At 42.4% G+C, this 18,543-nt stretch overlaps 1 protein-coding gene across 1 annotated transcript; it reads left to right on the top strand.

The window, feature by feature from the left end:
* The first annotated feature begins 4,301 nt into the window (after positions 1–4,301).
* LOC118368337 (piggyBac transposable element-derived protein 4-like) lies at positions 4,302–18,238 on the top strand. Its single transcript, XM_035752362.2, has 4 exons — positions 4,302–4,544; positions 7,857–8,309; positions 15,112–17,346; positions 17,486–18,238. Exons 1-4 carry the CDS (start codon positions 4,379–4,381, stop codon positions 17,803–17,805), a joined length of 3,174 nt encoding a protein of 1,057 aa, XP_035608255.2. The 5' UTR covers positions 4,302–4,378; the 3' UTR covers positions 17,806–18,238.
* The last annotated feature ends 305 nt before the right edge of the window (positions 18,239–18,543 follow it).

The raw sequence follows: 18,543 nt of genomic DNA, 5'->3' as shown, positions 1-18,543 counted from the left end.
AGAGACATCTGACTGCATACTTCTACAGAGCTGCATATATATATTTGTCATTCGGTGACAATCTGCCTGCCTGACGATCCTCAACAATAAATGTCAGAATGTGTGTAAAGTAAAATGCCTTCAACCTCATGACAGCCTCTCCACAGAACTGTGTATCATAGGGAACATAATTGAACGTTATGTTTTTATGTACTGAACGCAGCCCCAGTTTAGTTACAGTATCTCTGGTCCGTACCTTGTAGTAAAAACCCATACACATTGGGCCGCTGTGTTGTGTTTATGGGCTCCCCACCCGCTAATAAAATACAAGAAGAAGACAATGCGGAAGTGAATTTGCGAGCGGGTTTGTTTTATTAGCGTCCCAGCAGCAGCATTAAGACTTCCGGTTTTCCGATTTTGCCTTCAAAATAAAGGTCTGGGGCAAAATGCTATGTGTATGACACGAAATCAACATTATATAATCAAATGTTTTGCAGCTTTGCATAGTCATAGTGCATAATGTTAAAATTATATTACACGATTATAACTACATTAGGGAAAATTTTAACTAAAGATAATTACTACTTTATATAAGATAAGTAATATAAGGTGGAGCTCATTAAGAAATGGCTGTTTTGAATATGCCATTGTATGTTATGTAAATGACTGGTGCTATGTTTAGAAGTGTTTCTTGGTTCTTACAGATGCTATGACGGTTTAAATGTATTTCCACTTTACTTGAGATGTATTCTTGGATAATAGCCGCCAATGCAGTTAACTGCATATGGAATACATATTGGACTGTAGAGGAAAATGTTGCTACCTGTCTCAACTGAAGTCTCTAGTAACCAAATATATTTAGTTTTGGAGGGGGACTGTGTCATATGGACTGTTGCTGGCTTTTTATTCCACTCCCTCCATAGCCCCCAACACAATACACTGTTTTGGACTGTCTACTATCGGTACTTGTCTTAGCTAAACTAGGGTTGAAAAGACCAAATAGGGTGAGTTTGAACAAAAAAGTAAGTCACAGGAAGTGTTGCTGAACTTTTACTGTGGTCAAAAAGCTTAAAATTGGGTGCCTGGACACTATACGTTTCAAATATAGCACTGTGTCATAGGCACTGTATATGCGTCCTTCGGAAACTATTCAGACCACTTGACTTTTTCCAGATTTTGTTACATTACAGCCTTATTCTAAAATGTATTAAATATTTTTTCCCCATGATGACAAAGCAAAAACAGGTTTTGAAAAATGTTACTAATTTCTAGAAAAATGTAAAACTGAAATATCAAATTTACATAAGTATTCAGACCCTTTACTCAGTACTTTGTTGAAGCACCTTTGGACGTGATTACAGCATCGATTCTTCTTGGGTATCACGCTACAAACTTGGCACACCTGTATTTGGGGAGTATCTCCCATTCTTTTCTGCAGATCCTCTCAATGTCCGTGAGGTTGGATGGGGAGTGTTGCTGCACAGCTATTTTCAGGTCTCTCCAGAGATGTTCGATCAGGTTCAAATCCAGGCTCTGGCTGGGCCACTCAAGGATATTCAGAGACTTGTCCCAAAGCCACTCCCGCGTTGTCTTGGCTGTGTGCTTAGTGTCGTTGTCCTCTTGGAAGGTGAACCTTTGCCCTAGTCTGAGGTCCTGAGCACTCTGGAGCAGGGTTTCATAAAGGATCTCTCTGTACTTTGCTCAGTTCATCATTGCCTTGATCCTGACTAGTCTCCCTGCCGCTGAAAAACATCCCCACAGCATGATGCTGCCACCACCGTCCTTCACTGTAGGGATGGTGCCAGGTTTCCTCCAGATGTGACGCTTGGCATTCAGGCCAAAGAGTTTAATCTTGGTTTCATCAGACTAGGTGAATCTTGTTTCTTACGGTCTGAGTCTTTAGGTGCCTTTTGGCAAACTCCAAGCGGGCTGTCATGTGCCTTTTACGGAGGAGTTGTTTCCGTCTGGCCATCCTACCAGAAAGGCCTGATTAGTGGAGTGCTGCAGAGATGCTTGTCCTTCTGGAAGTTTCTCCCATCTCCACCGTGGAACTCTAGAGCTCTGTCAAAGTGACCATTGGGTTCTTGGTCACCTCCATGACCAAGGCCCTTCTTCCCTGATTGTTCAGATTGGCCAGGCGGCCAGCTCTAGGAAGAGTCTTGGTGGTTCCAAACTTCTTCCATTTAAGAATGACGGAGGCATCTGTGTTCTTGGGTACCTTCAATGCTGCAGAATTTAGTTGGTAGCCTTTCCCAGATCTGTGTCTCGACATAATCAGAGCTCTACGGACAATTCATTTGACCTCATGGCTTGGTTTTTGCTCTGACATGCACTGTCAACTGTGGGACCTTATATAGACAGATGTGTGCCTTTCCAATCAAGTTGTAGAAACATCTGAAGGATGGCCAATGGAAACAGGATGCATCTGAGCTCAATTTTGAGTCTCAAAGCAAAGGGTCTGAATACTTCTGTAAATAAGGTATTTCTGTTTTTTTGTTTTTTGATACATTTGCTAGAAATTTATAAAAAAAACGTTTTTCTTTTTGTTATTATGGAGTATTGTGTGTAAATTGCTGAGTATTTTATTTAATACATTTTAGAATATGGCTGTAATGTAACAAAATGTGTAAAAAGTCAAGGCGTCTGAATACTTTCCGAAGGCACTGTATTGTCATATCAACATTCCTTCTGGTGGAAACTTTGTAAAAAATACAACAATATGTTTATTCAAAAAGTCAAGAAAGATGTTAGTACATTTGGTCCAAAAAAGCATACTTTATTCATAACAAATATCACAATGAAGTTAATTATTCATATTGATCATCAACAGTTACACAGAAGTTTTAAATTAGTTTCAAGTTGTATTGTCACATGCACAAATACAGTGAAATGCTTACTTGCTAGCTCTTTCCCAACAATGCAGTATTCAATATCAAAATGTATAAAGTAGATTTGTTATTTTTAAACACACAAGAAATAAGAATAACACGAGAAAGTAAGCTATATACATTTAGTAATTGCAGATAGTCAGTGCAGATGGACCATGGGTTAGGGTGGGCATCCATTGCCTATCTGTTTAAATGTCTCAGTGCCTGGAGTCTTTGGTTGTTCAAAAGTATCAGAGCTTGGGGATAGAAGAAGTCCTCGAGCCTGCTGGTCCGAGACCCAATGTTCCGGTACCAGGAGAACAGTTCACGGCTGGGGTGGCTGCAATCTTTGGACATTTTTCAGGCCTTCCTCAGACACAGCCTGGTATGTCCTGGATGTCCTTATATGCAAGATCAGGATATTAGCTCCTGAAATACACCAAATAATCTGAGAACCATAGTACATATGCAAGTTACACCACTTCATCACAGCATTGCAGATTGATCTTCTTTTGACAATTATAGCATTCATTCATGGCGTTCACCATTATTCTCAATGAATCTGATATACATGTTCTTGCATAACCCCTTCTGTACTCATGCCAACACCTTCCCTATTTTATTAGCAACAGAAATGTGTACATGGGGGTTTGACTTGTGTAATGCTGAAAACCTCCACAGTAAATTGGACACTTTAATGTTTACTGCAATTAGGCCTAACCATAAGAACTTTTTGAAATACCTACCACTTCTCTGCAAATGATCCTTCTCCCATTCATCACGAGTCAATATAAGCACACCATTATTTGGAGTGGTATGCCTGAACCCTCCAAAATTTGCCTCATCTGACAAAACACACTTCTGTGTATCCTCGCTTATTACGATGCTGCTCATTTGATTCAGTTTTCATAGAGCTTGCTATTTCCTCAGCTGATTAATCTCTAACACAACTTTCTGTCTCTAAGTGGTAGTATTCATTCCCAATATCTTGGGTGTCTGAGAATATTTTTTGCTTTATGAGTAAGCCGAAATGTATTCCACATACAGTGATTCACATTGGCCAATGGAATGGGTGGACTCAAAGAACAGCAACACCCCTTATTAATCCAGTAAGACTCCGTATTATTCAGTGCACCATGAAATGACACCATATATACATTATACAAAGCCCGCTGAGTATTGCCTACAATACGTTTACTGCGCCACCTAGAATAATTTCTGCTCTATAAGCCAATATGCATTTCAGTGTTTTACATTTGGGGCATTTATTTGACATTAAAACACGTTTTAAATCCAAAAAGTAATGCAAATGTTACTTACATGAATTACTGTTAATGTTTAGACAAATATGTTTTATAAATAATAAATAAAGATAGGTTTTTAAACAATTTTCTACTATTACATGGGGACTTTTATTTAGACCCGGAAGTACTTGTTTAGTGTTGCTGACGAGACGCTGATTTTTATGGCCACTTTCCTCGTGGAATGAGCCACACTCGTTGAAAAATACCTAACTCTCAGTCTACAGAAACATGTCTAAACTAAAGTCGTTTCGTGTATTTTTAAATGAGCGTTTAACGGTGGCTGCTGTGGAGATTTTCGGGGCAGCTGAGAAAACGGTAGTGGAGTACCAGGAGGAGAATGATCGTCTACGGAGACTGCTGCGGATCACACCGGAGATAAAACTATATAGAATAGGTTAGTATAACGGTAGAGCTACTGGCTAGCTATAGTTCTACTCAATTGATAAACTGTTTTGGCAAACGGTGATCACCACTATGTAAATTGTTAAAGACGTTATCTACTGTAACTTTTACCACACATTGTTTTGTCACGAAAAACTGATTTTAAATAATGTACAGTTGCATTCAGGCATGTTTAAAGGCTGCTTAAATGATAACTAGATCTGCAATGGTCGATATGCAATTTAATCTGGGGTGCTTTCATTACGACAGAACATTGTTCAACGTTGAATTCAACTGAAACAATACGGTATTTGGGCGTAATATTTAGTCCAAACAGTTGCAAAACCCAACGAAAATGAAAGTTTCAATTTGACAAATTCAGGTAGGTCAAATTCCCGCCCAGTTTCGTTACCTTTGCTTCTGTTTATGAAACGTTCTGCAACAGAATCGGCGTAATGACACCCGAGTTGAAGAACTGTGATTATTGTGGCCCAGAGGGCGATTGTGTATGGTGTGTTGCACGAGTTTTGCGATTTGAAATGATCACACCCATATTGATTAGGCCACACCTTGCCGCCCTATGGGAGCAAACATACCTCAAAGGTTGTTAAAGAATGGTGCTCACCGTTTTGGGGAAACGTGTTGCTCAGTACAAACCATCACAAAACGTAGCAAACAATGAATTGAATGGAACACACCTCTTTACTTAAATGTATTTATTTTTAATTAACCTTTTATTTAACTAGGTCAATAAAGAACTAATTCTTATTTACAATGACTGCCTACACCAGCCAAATCCGGACGACGCTGGGCCAATTGTATGACACCCTATAGGACTCCCAATCACAGCCAGTTGTGATACAGCCTGGATACGAACCAGGGTGTCTGTAGTGACACCTCAAGCACTGAGATGCAGTGCTTTAGACCGCTGCGCCACTCGGGAGCCAATAACATCTGCTAAATATGTGTGTGACCAATAAATATTTATTTTTACTTGCGTATGCATTGCAGCTTGGGTGGTGTGGTAAGTTAACCTACCTTTACATTGAGATACTTCATTAATTCTCAACTTGCACTGATGTCTTATAAATATGTGTTTCCAGTTGCAGGTGTAACTCCGATAGCCAGAGAATGTTCAGAAAAGTATGAAATCCACCCCTTTCATCAAGTGAGAAAAGTCCTTTTGCATATGTGTAAATCTTGGTCTACATATGGCCACCACTGTATAGCTTAGAAATGACTAGTCCCAGCAAAGATTTTGGGTATTGCGAGATGTCGGGCAGCTAAAATGGCAAGGGGAACATCGCACTCGGTGCAAAACAGGGCTTTTATATTTTTCTGAATATTCTCTGGTTATCAGAGTTACACCTGCAACTGGAAACAGGAAAGTCAAGACACCAGTGCCTTCCAAATTGAGAATGAGTGAAAGTATCCCCAAGTATGGTTGGTTGAAAGATGTTGTAGCTTATTGTCAACATAGCTGTGGGATGTAGGGGTCTTGCAGCACCCCCTGAAAAATCTGGGGGGTTTTTTCTTCCCAAAAGTCATTAGCCTTACTAGTCCTGTATTAGCTGATCATAGCACAGCAAGCTGTCTATGGTGCATAAAAAAAGAACACAGCAGCACATCAATCAGCGATGTTTGATGTCAGGGACAGATAAAATACAGATAATTTTACACTGGAGCAGAATTCCACTGTCTGATGCAGCACTTTTTATAAATTGTCTGAAAAGTTATACATTGTCGTAATCGACATGTTACTACAGCTGCGTTCTGTCTGTAAAGGGTTGATGTAGATAACTTCATTGCCCGGCACTAGCGGTCATACATACAGTACCAGTCAAAAGTTTGGACACACCTACTCATTCCAGAGTTTTTCTTTATTTTTACTATTTTCTACATTGTAGAACAATAGTGAAAACATCAAAACTATGAGAATACATATGGAATCATGTAGTAACCAAACATTTATTTTTTTAGCTTCAAGTAGCCACCCTTTGTTTTGATGACAGCTTTGCACGCTTTTGGCATTCTCTCAACCAGCTTCATGAGGTAGTCACCTGGAATGCATTTCAATTAACAGGTGTGCCTTGTTAAAAGTTCAATAGTGGCATTTCTTTCCTTCTTAATGCGTTTGAGACAATCAGTTGTGTTGTGACAAGGTAGGGTTGATATACATAAGAGCCCTATTTGGTAAAAGTCCAAGTCCATATTATGGCAAGAACAGCTCAAATAAGCAAAGAGAAACGACAGTCCATCATTACCTCAAGACATGAAGGTCAGTCAATTCGCAAAATTTCAAGAACTTTTAAAGTTTCTTCAAAACTGGCTCTCATGAGGACCGCCACACGAAAGGAAGACCCAGAATTACCGCTGCTGCAGAGGATAAGTTCATTTGAGTTAATAGCCTCAGAAATTGCAGCCCAAATAAATGCTTTGAGTTCAAGTAACATACACATCTCAACATTAACTGTTCAGAGGAGACTACGTGAATCAGGCGTTCGTGGTTGAATTGCTGCACAGAAACCATTACTAAAGGACACCACTAGGAAGGAGAGACCTGCTTGGGCCAAGAAACACGAGTAATGGACATTAGACCGGTGAAAATCTGACCTTTGGTCTGATGAGTCCAAATTTGACATTTTTGGTTCCGGCCACTGTGTCTTTGTTAGACGTAGAGTAGGTGAAACTGGTTGAGAGAATGCCAAGAGTGTGCACAGCTGTCATCAAGGCAAAGTGTGGCTACTTTGAATAATCTCATATATACATTTATTTATTTATATATTTTTTTTACTAATTTGTTTAACACTTTTGGTTACTGCATGATTCCATATGTGTTATTTCATAGTGTAGAAAATAGTAAACATAAAGAAAAATCATTGAATGAGTGGGTGTGTACAAACTTTTGACTGGTACTGTATGTCCCTCTTTGCCGCACATGACCACACAGCTGGGCGGTAGTCCAGGTGCGACAAATCTAGGGCCTGTAGGACCTGTCTGCTAGACTGAGATGTCAAGAAGGCAGAGCAGCGCACTGTCATGGACAGACCTCTTCCCATTTTTGCAACCATTGAGTCTATGTTTTGAGTATGACAGCTTGCTATCTAGGGTTACACCCAGGAGTTTAGTCTCCTCAAGTTGCTCAATCGCCTTATTATTCAATAGTAGATCTAAATGAGGTTGAACGAGTGATTTGTCCAATTTGTGATTTGTTCGAGGCCACCGTTATGTAGGTCATAGAGAGCAATAATTCACATGTATAATTGTTCTATTTAATTCTGTGGTATATAGCTTAAACCTCTTCTCACCCTCTCCTTCCCTCCAGACCTGCAGCTCTCTCTTTCTGTCTCTGAAGAGGGGGTTCCCTCTATGCAGCAGCACTGTGAGCAGGAGTGGAGCCCCAGTCAGGGGCAGCAGGATCCAGAGCCCATGCAGATTAAAGAGGAACATGAGGAACTCAGGACCAGTCAGGAGGAAGAGCAGCTTCAAGGGCTCTTTGATACGAAAGATTCCATATTCACTCCTCCTTATGTGAAAAGTGAACTTGATCAGGAGGACCCACTTCACAAAGCCAAACTAGCTGAATACCCAACTCTCAGTCGACTGAAAATGTCTAAACTAGAGTCATTTCGTGTGTTTTTAAATGAGCGTTTAAAGGCATCTGCTGCTGTGGAGATTTTCAGGGCATTTGAGAAAATGATAGCGGAGTACCTGGAGGAGAATGATCGTCTACGGAGACTGCTGCAAATCACACCGGAGATAAAACTATGTAGAATAGGTACGTATATATACCTACTAATATCTAACTACAGTTCTACTCAATTGATAAAACTGTTTAGGCTTTCAGTGATCACCATTTCAAAAATGTTCAACACCCACACCAGTAGAAATCCACTTTTGACAGAAGATCGCCAAAGCTTACCCATGATGTTATGCAACGATTTTAAGTCAATAAGTCATCGTTTGAGTCCATGTATGATATACAGTGCCTTCATAAAGTATTCACACCCCTTTACTTTTTCCACATTGTTGTGTTACAGCCTGAATTATAAATTGATTACATTGAGATTGTCACAGGCCTTGACACAATACCCCATAATGTCAAAGTGGATTTATGTTTAGACATTTTTACAAATTAATAAAAAATGAATAGCTGAAATGTCAATAAGTATTCAACCCCTTTCTTATGGCAAGCCTAAATAAGTTCAGGAGTAAAACAAATCCCACACTGAACAAGTCACATAAGTTGCATGGACTCTCTTTGTGCAATAATATTTTAGAGTTGAAAGGCTGTGATAGAACTGAGGATGTATCAACAACATTTGAGGTACTATACAACACTAGCCTAAATAAGAGCGAAAAGAAGGAAGCCTGTACAGAATAAAAAAATATTCCAAAACGTGGATCCTGTTTACAATAAGGCACTAAAGTAAAACTGCAAAAAATGGAGCAAAGAAATTACCTTTGTCCTAAATAAAGTGTTATGTTTAGGGAAAACACATCACTGAGTACCACTCTTCATATTTTCAAACATGATGGTGGCTGCATCATGTTATGGGTATGCTTGTCATCGGCAAGGACTAGGGAGCTATTCCCTAGCAAAATCCTAGAGGAAAACCTGGTTCAGTCTGCTTTCCAACAGACACTTGGGGACAAATTCACCTTTCAGCAGGACAATAACCTAAAACACAATGTCAAATATACACTGGAGTTGCTTACCAAGATGATGTTGAATGTTCCTGAGTGGCCTAGTTTTGACTTAAATCGTCTTGAAAATCTATGGCAAGACCTGAAAATGGTTGTATATCAGTGATCACCAATCAATTTGACAGAGCTTGAAGAATTTTTAGGAGAATAATGGGCAATCCAGGTGTGCAAAACTTTGAGACTTACTCAGAAAGACTCACCGCTGTAATCGCTGCCAAAGGGGATTCTAACATATATTGACTCTGATTGTCGTGAATACTTATTAAATTAGATATTTCTGTGTCTCATTTGCAAAAATGTCAACTTGTTTTCACTTTGTCATTATGGGGTATTGTGTGTGTAGAGGGGTGAAGAAAATAAATACATTGAATCAATGTTCAATTCCGGCTGTAACACAACAAAATGTGGAATAAGTCAAGGGGTATGAATACTCTCTGAAGGCACTGTCCTAGGGTTTAAAGTCGCATCAGAACTACCCACTTTGTGCTAATCCATGTGAATGCGGTGTCTTTTCCTATGATATGATGCAAAAAATGTCAGCCTACGTTTTGTTTCAGGACTGGGTTTTATTTAGATTTTAGTCATTTAGCAGACGCTCTTATCCAGAGTGACTTACAGTTATGGCATGTGTCTTAAGATGGCTAGGTGGGACAACCACATATCACAGGTATAGTAAGTAAGGCGGGAGTCAACATCCAAGCTGAGATATCTGCCAGGCATGCAGAGATGCGTGTCACCACCTGGGTGTCAGAGGGGGGAAGGAGAAAAGTAGTTGAGTGTCATCCGCATAGCAATGATAGGAGAGACCATGTGAGGATATGACGGAGCTGAGTGACTTGGTGTATAGAGAGAGGGTGGAGAGCCTGAGACGCCCAGTGTGGAGAGGAGAATCTGATCACAGTTCACAGTGTCGAAGGCAGTGGATAGATCTAGGAGGTTGAGAACAGAGGAAAGAGAGTCAACGTTGGCAGTGCGGAGAGCCTCTGACACAGAGGAGAGCAGTCAGCGTTGGCAGTTCGGAGAGCCTCTGACAGAGGAGAGCGGTCAGCGTTGGCAGTGCGGAGAGCCTCTGACACAGAGGAGAGCAGTCAACGTTGGCAGTGCGGAGAGCCTCTGACACAGAGGAGAGCAGTCAGCGTTGGCAGTGCAGAGAGCCTCTGACACAGAGGAGAGCGGTCAGCGTTGGCAGTGCGGAGAGCCTCTGACACAGAGGAGAGCAGTCAGCGTTGGCAGTGCGGAGAGCCTCTGACACAGAGGAGAGCGGTCAGCGTTGGCAGTGCGGAGAGCCTCTGACACAGAGGAGAGCGGTCAGCGTTGGCAGTGCAGAGAGCCTCTGACACAGAGGAGAGCGGTCAGCGTTGGCAGTGCGGAGAGCCTCTGACACAGAGGAGAGCAGTCAGCGTTGGCAGTGCGGAGAGCCTCTGACACAGAGGAGAGCAGTCAGCGTTGGCAGTGCGGAGAGCCTCTGACACAGAGGAGAGCGGTCAGCGTTGGCAGTGCAGAGAGCCTCTGACACAGAGAAGAACAGTCTCGGTTGAGTGACCGTGGTGCAGCCAGTGGTCAGGAATGAGGGAATTGAGGACTTCTTATTTATTTTTATTTTATTTCACCTTTATTTAACCAGGTAGGCAAGTTGAGAACAAGTTCTCATTTACAATTGCGACCTGGCCAAGATAAAGCATAGCAGTTCGACACAGAGTTACACATGGAGTAAAACAAACATACAGTCAATAATACAGTATAAACAAGTTTATATACGATGTGAGCAAATGAGGTGAGATAAGGGAGGTAAAGGCAAAAAAAAAGGCCATGGTGGCAAAGTAAATACAATATAGCAAGTAAAACACTGGAATGGTAGATTTGCAGTGGAAGAATGTGCAAAGTAGAAATAAAAATAATGGGGTGCAAAGGAGCTAAATAAATAAATAAAATAAATAAATACAGTAGGGAAAGAGGTAGTTGTTGGGCTAAATTATAGGTGGGCTATGTACAGGTGCAGTCATCTGTGAGCTGATCTGACAGCTGGTGCTTAAAACTAGTGAGGGAGATAAGTGTTTCCAGTTTCAGAGATGTTTGTAGTTTGTTCCAGTCATTGGCAGCAGAGAACTGGAAGGAGAGGTGGCCAAAGAAATAATTGGTTTTGGGGGTCACCAGAGAGATATACCTGCTGGAGCGCGTGCTACAGGTGGGTGATGCTATGGTGACCAGCGAGCTGAGATAAGGGGGGACTTTACCTAGCAGGGTCCTGTAGATGACATGGAGCCAGTGGGTTTGGCGACGAGTATGAAGCGAGGGCCAGAAACGAGAGCGTTCAGGTCGCAATGGTGGGTAGTATATGGGGTGTTGGTGACAAAACGGATTGCACTGTGATAGACTGCATCCAATTTGTTGAGTAGGGTATTGGAGGCTATTTTGTAAATGACATTGCCGAAGTCGAGGATTGGTAGGATGGTCAGTTTTACAAGGGTATGTTTGGCAGCATGAGTGAAGGATGCTTTGTTGCAAAATAGGAAGCCAATTCTAGATTTAACTTTGGATTGGAGATGTTTGATGTGTGTCTGGAAGGAGAGTTTACAGTCTAACCAGACACCTGGGTATTTGTAGTTGTCCACGTATTTTAAGTCAGAGCCCGCCCAGAGTAGTGATGTTAGACAGGCGGGCAGGTGCAGGCAGCGATCGGTTGAAGAGCATGCATTTAGTTTTACTTGTATTTAAGAGCAATTGGAGGCCACGGAAGGAGAGTTGTATGCTTGCCTGGAGGGTTGTTAACACAGTGTCCAAAGAAGGGCCAGAAGTATACAGAATGGTGTCGTCTGCGTAGAGGTGGATCAGAGACTAACCAGCAGCAAGAGCGACATCATTGATGTATACAGAGAAGAGAGTCGGTCCAAGAATTGAACCCTGTGGCACCCCCATAGAGACTGCCAGAGGTCCGGACAGCAGACCCTCCGATTTGACACACTGAACTCTATCAGAGAAGTAGTTGGTGAACCAGGCGAGGCAATCATTTGAGAAACCAAGGCTGTCGAGTCTGCCGATGAGGATGTGGTGATTGACAGAGTCGAAAGCCTTGGCCAGATCAATGAATACGGCTGCACAGTAATGTTTCTTATCGATGGCGGTTAAGATATCGTTTAGGACCTTGAGCGTGGCTGAGGTGCACCCATGACCAGCTCTGAAACCAGATTGCATAGCAGAGAAGGTATGGTGAGATTCGAAATGGTCAGTAATCTGTTTGTTGACTTGGCTTTCAAAGACCTTAGAAAGGCAAGGTAGGATAGATATAGGTCTGTAGCAGTTTGGGTCAAGAGTGTCCCCCCCTTTGAAGAGGGGGATGACCTCAGCTGCTTTCCAATCTTTGGGAATCTCAGATGACACGAGAGGTTGAACAGGCTAGTAATAGGGGTGGAAACAATTTCGGCAGATCATTTTAGAAAGAAAGGGTCCAGATTGTCTAGCCCGGCTGATTTGTAGGGGTCCAGATTTTGCAGCTCTTTCAGAACATCAGCTGACTGGATTTGGGAGAAGGAGAAATGGGGAAGGCTTGGGCGAGTTGCTGTGGGGGGTGCAGTGGTGTTGACCGGGGTAGGAGTAGCCAGGTGGAAAGCATGGCCAGCCTTAGAAAAATTGAGTCCAAATTTGAGATTTTTGACTCCAACCGCCGAGTCTTTGTAAGACGGAGAGTAGGTGAACGGATGATCTCCGCATGTGTGGTTCCCACCGTGAAGCATGGAGGAGGAGGTATGATGTCGCTTTGCTGGTGACACTGTCTGTGATTTATTTAGAATTCAAGGCACACTTAACCAGCAAGGCTACCACAGCATTCTGCAGCGTTACGCCATCCGATCTGGTTTGCGCTTAGTGGGACTATCATTTGTTTTTCAACATGACAATGACCCAAAACACACCTCCAGGCTGTGTAAGGGCTATTTGACCAAGAAGGAGAGTGATGGAGTGCTGCATCAGATGACCTGGCCTCCACAATCAACTAATCTCAACCCAATTGAGATGGTTTGGGATGAGTTGGACTGTAGAGTGAAGGAAAAGCAGCCAACAAGTGCTCAGCATATGTGGGAACTTCTTCAAGACTGTTGGAAAAGCATTCCATGTGAAGCTGGTTGAGAATGCCAAAAGTGTGCAATGCTGTCATCAAGGCCTTTGCCTTAATGTGGCTACTTTTGAAGAATCTCCAACATAAAATATATTTTGATCAACACTTTTCTGGTGACTACATGATTTCATGTTATTTCATAGTTTTGATGTCTTCAATAATAATTCTACAATGTAGAAAATAGTTTTTAAAAAATAAAGAAAAACCCTTGAATGAGTAGGTGTCCTAACTTTTAACTGGGTCTATATGTACACTACTGTTCAAAAGTTTGGGGTCACTTAGAAATGTCCTTGTTTTTGAAAGATAAGCACAAAAAAAAGTGTCCATTAAAATAACATCAAATTGATCAGAAATACAGTGTAGACATTGTTAATGTTGTAAATGACTATTGTAGCTGGAAACGGCAGGTTTTTTTATGGAATATCTACATAGTCGTACATAGGCCCATTATCAGCAACCATCAGTCCTGTGTTCCAATGGCACGTTGCATTAGCTAATCCAAGTTGATCATTTTTAAAAAGCTAAATGATCATTAGAAAACCAATTTGCAATTATGTTAACACAGCTGAAAACTGTTGTTCTGATTTAAAGAAGCAATAAAACTGTCCTTCTTTAGACTAGTTGAGTATCTGGAGCATCAGCATTTGTGGGTTCGATTCCAGGCTCAAAATAGCCAGAAACAAAGAACTTTCTTCTGAAACTCGTCAGTCTATTCTTTTTCTGAGAAATGAAGGCTATTCCATGTGAGAAATTGCCAAGAAACTGAAGATCTGGTACAACGCTGTGTACTAACAGCGCAAACTGGCTCTAACCAGAATAGAAAGAGGAGTGGGAGGCCCCGGTGCACAACTGAGCAAGAGGACAAGTGCATTTGAATGTCTAGTTTGAGAAACCGATGCCTCACAAGTCCTCAACGGGCAGCTTCATTAAATAGTACCCGCATAACACCAGTCTCAACGTCAACAGTGAAGAGGCGACTCCGGGATGCTGGCCTTTTTGTTGATGTTTATCAACACTGTGCGGAAATTCCCAACCATAATTTGTGAATATGTATAACTACCCATCCTTCTCTCTAGGACAGGAATTTATGTTGAAATAGTGCCGACAACTTCCTCTGGGCAGGTCCTTTTAAGAAGTATTTTTTACAACTTTCACCATGAATAGATAAAATAGAACCACAAACGTGGCAGTACTTTCTCTTGTTTGGACAGAATTGTCACATTTTTTCTTTTGACAAATGTTGCATAATATTCTTTTAGAACTTCCTCTGACGATTCTCTGGATAGTTCGTCCTTATGATGCCCTTCAGGCTCAAATGCTACATTGGAGCCATAAAGGTCCCTTTTGACTAGCTGAGGACGGTGATTTGGTCAAGTGTGAAACGCTCTATCTAGAAACAATTGATTGTGTGTACGACAGCGCATTGCCAATATACAGCAACTTCACCAAGCTATTGAAGAGGAGGGGGGACAACATTCCACAATAAACCGTCTGACCAGCTGTATGCAAAGGAAATGTTTCCCGCTGCATGAGGCAAATGGTAGTCACACCAAATACTTACTGGTTTTCTGATCCGCTCCCCTACTTTTGAAAAATAGAGTATCTGTGACCAACAGATGCATATCTCTATTCCCAGTCATGTGAAATCCATAGATTAGGGCCTAATTTATTTATTTCAATTGACTGATTTCTTAGAAAGTTATTGCATTTTATTTTTTTGTTCAGTATAGATAACTTCTGCTCCTCCACTCCTTTCATCCAGACTCCCTGCAGCTCTCTCTTGCTGTTTCTGAAGAGGAGGTTCCCTCTGAGCAGCAGCGCTGTGAGCAGGAGTGGATCCCCAGTCTGCAGCAGGAGGACCCAGGGCCCACACAGATTAAAGAGGAACAGGAGGAACTGGGGACCAATCAGGAGAAAGAGCAGCTCTTTGATGCCGAAGACTCCATATTCCCTCCTCCCTGTGTGAAAAGTGAATGTGATCAGGAGGATCCACTTCAGTGCTGGACTCTTCCCCAAACCCAGACTGTGGCGAATAGAGAGAGTGACACTAAATCAGTGGATCTCACACCTTTTGTAACAGTGACTCACATAAAGGATTTCAAAATTCCCTGTGACCCTCCAGATTATCAAAACAATGGCTCCAGCCACAGCTCAGCCGAAAACTGCGACCCTGTAGGACTTGACAGCAGCCCACAATTGCATCCGAGCCCACTATTGGATCCAAACCTATCAATGGGGGAACATTATTCCAAACTTAGCAACATGTCTAAAAAAAAACACCGCTGCCATGACTGTGGTAAAAAGTTTGCTCTGAAACCTGACTTGCAGAATCATTTGACTCTCGCCAAGAAGAGACTCAGCGAATGTCAGTTTTGCAAAAAACGCTACAACTCCACTTGTGAACTGAAGACCCATGTCCGACTCTGTCAAGGTGGAAAACCCTGCACCTGCCCTGTTTGTGGCAAGACCTTCAAAGAAACAACATTTCTGTCCAGGCACATGAGGAGTCACACGGGAGAGAAACCATTTAGCTGTGTTGACTGCGGTAAAAGCGTCAGTCTCAAGCAACTCACAAATGTGGAAATTCTGGACATTTTTGTCAATTCTGACAATGAGTCTGAGTATGAAACGGAGGAATCAGATTCTGACAGTGACAGTAAGGAGCTGCCGCCAAACCTCATGGGCATTGAGAACCCTGAATCTGAGGACCCCATCGACAAAGTCCCAGGTCCCTCTGAAGATGCTGGTGGTGATGGAGGCAGACCAACAGTGGGTGAAGTACTGGAGGTCTGTGGTAGCTGGAAGGCCACCAGCCATTTCACCCCTCCTGGCCTTGCTGTTGGCTTTGATGAGTCCCAGTCTGGAGTAAAAAGCCCCTTGCCAACTCCCTCTGCAGCAGAGTGCTTCAAGCTGTTTCTGACAGAGAAGCTGGTGGGAGACATAGTGGAGGAGACTAATCGCTATGCCTTGGAGCTACAGGAGAAGAGAGAGCCCGGAGTGAGGGGGAAACTCGCTAAATGGGTGACAACCACAATTAGTGAAATGTATACCTTGCTTGTGACAGTCCTTCTCATGGGAATAGTGAAGAAGAACTCTCTAAGGGAATACTGGAGCACAGATCCTATGTTTGCAACTCCCTTCTTTGCCACTCTCTTTTCCCAAGATCGCTTCCTAGTCCTGCTGCGATGCCTGCATTTCGTCAACAATGCTACTGCCAACCTAAATGACCCCTTACACAAAATAAGAACTGTTCTTACCAGCCTGACATCTGCATTCAGTCAGGTCTTTATGCCATACAAGGACTTGTGCATTGACGAGTACTTGATGTTATGGAAGGGTAGGCTGGCATTCCGTCAGTACATTCCCTCCAAAAGGCACAGGTTTGGGGTGAAGTTCTTTTTTTTGTGCGACGTGAAGACAGGATTTGTCCAGGACATTCTAGTTTACACAGGGTCCACCACTGACGTCCAACATTATGAGGGGCTTGGGGTGTCCGGGTCCGTGGTGATGACCATGCTGGCTCCTCATCTCGGGAGGGGCCACACTTTGTATGTGGACAATTGGTACAGCAGTCCAACACTCTTCCAGCATCTGTTCTCCAACAGCACAGGGGCCTGTGGCACAGTCCAATCAAACAGGAAGGGGATGCCGTCATTTGGAAGCAGGAAGATGCAGAGGGGGGAGGTGGAGTTCAAGGAGAACGGTCAGCAGCTGGCAGTAAAGTGGCATGACAAGCGAGACATCCATGTCCTCTCCACTGTCCATACAGCAACCATGTCGGCCACAGGGAAGGTGGACCACCTGACCGGAGAGAGAAACATCAAACCAGACTGTGTGCTTGACTATAACCGCAAAATGGGGGCAGTGAATAAGGCATACATGATAAACCGCTTTGTGGCATGCGCCTGGAAAACCACCAAGTGGTATAAGAAGATATTTTTCCATCTGATCGACACTGCTGTCCTCAATGGCCACATAGTTCACCGCCAGCTATCAGGTGAGATAATTAATGAACAAGGTGTTTTGAAATGTTACATACAGTTCACATACAAGTCACATTGTTCCATTATGCAATTATATTGACAATATCTCTCACCTACCCACTCCTTCATTCTCCCTCTCTATCGCCCCCATAGGTGAGGTGATTACCTACCAAAAGTACAGAGAGAACCTCATGAGAGAGCTGCTGGAGGAGCACCACACCCCTCGGCGTCCACCCACTGGGGGCCGTCCTGCTGCAGACAATCCCTTACGCCTCAATGCCCGGCATTTTCCTTCAAAAGTACCTCAAACTGCTGCACAAGGTAGTCGTACACGGAGGCACTGCAAAGTCTGCCTTTCCAGCACCAGGAGGAGGAAGCAGAGGAAGTTGACAAAGTACATGTGTGTACCTTGTGACATACCCCTGTGTGTTGCGCCGTGCTTTGGGGAGTACCATACGCTCAAGCACTATTGAGCACATCTGCAGCAATTACTGACTGACTGAATTGAAAGGTGACCTGCCATGATACAATGACTTTAGGGGGATGCAGTTTTTGTTCAACCGCTACGTGAATATTGAATTATGGGCTAGGCATGTTTGTAATGAAATGACAGTTGTCATAGTCTTTTCTTTCATTTTTCCCTCCAGTAAAACTGTAAAGAAGTGTATGTTCAAAGAATATGTTGTTAGAATACAAAAGCTAGCCTCACTCTTCATGAACAAAGATGTCAGCAACTCCACTTCCAGTGATGTTGGCAAATTACGTTCAATGTTGTTTGTTTCTGAAAGTAAATAATATAGATGAATGATTAGTAATTACAGTAGAATATCAGGAATTAGCAATAAAACAACATTACAATGAAGTAACATTACACTGCAATAAGAATAATAAATTGCATTTACAACATGACATGTATAAATGCACCAGTAACTCAATAGCTCCACAAGGGGGCAGGGCAGAGATGTTTAACTGGCCAAATAAATACACAGGCCTGGTCATGAGGGCATCTTCAAAAGGATACAACACAAGCTTATACTTCTCTGATGTGATTAGCAGTTTTTTACAGAACTAATGGAAGAATGTACATAAGCACAATTGAGTATAACACCATAAAGGTTATGCAATTAGTACCTCGCATGTCGGCAGTTATAAAGGAATAGACAGAATACATATTGCTCCATACATGCATATCTTGTGCTACAGTTGAAATG

The sequence above is a fragment of the Oncorhynchus keta genome, chromosome 35 (genome assembly GCF_023373465.1).
Source record: "Oncorhynchus keta strain PuntledgeMale-10-30-2019 chromosome 35, Oket_V2, whole genome shotgun sequence".
Classification (NCBI taxonomy): Eukaryota; Metazoa; Chordata; class Actinopteri; order Salmoniformes; family Salmonidae; genus Oncorhynchus; species Oncorhynchus keta.
Note: the sequence above shows the minus strand (reverse complement) of the source record. Positions and strands in the feature narration are given on the sequence as shown.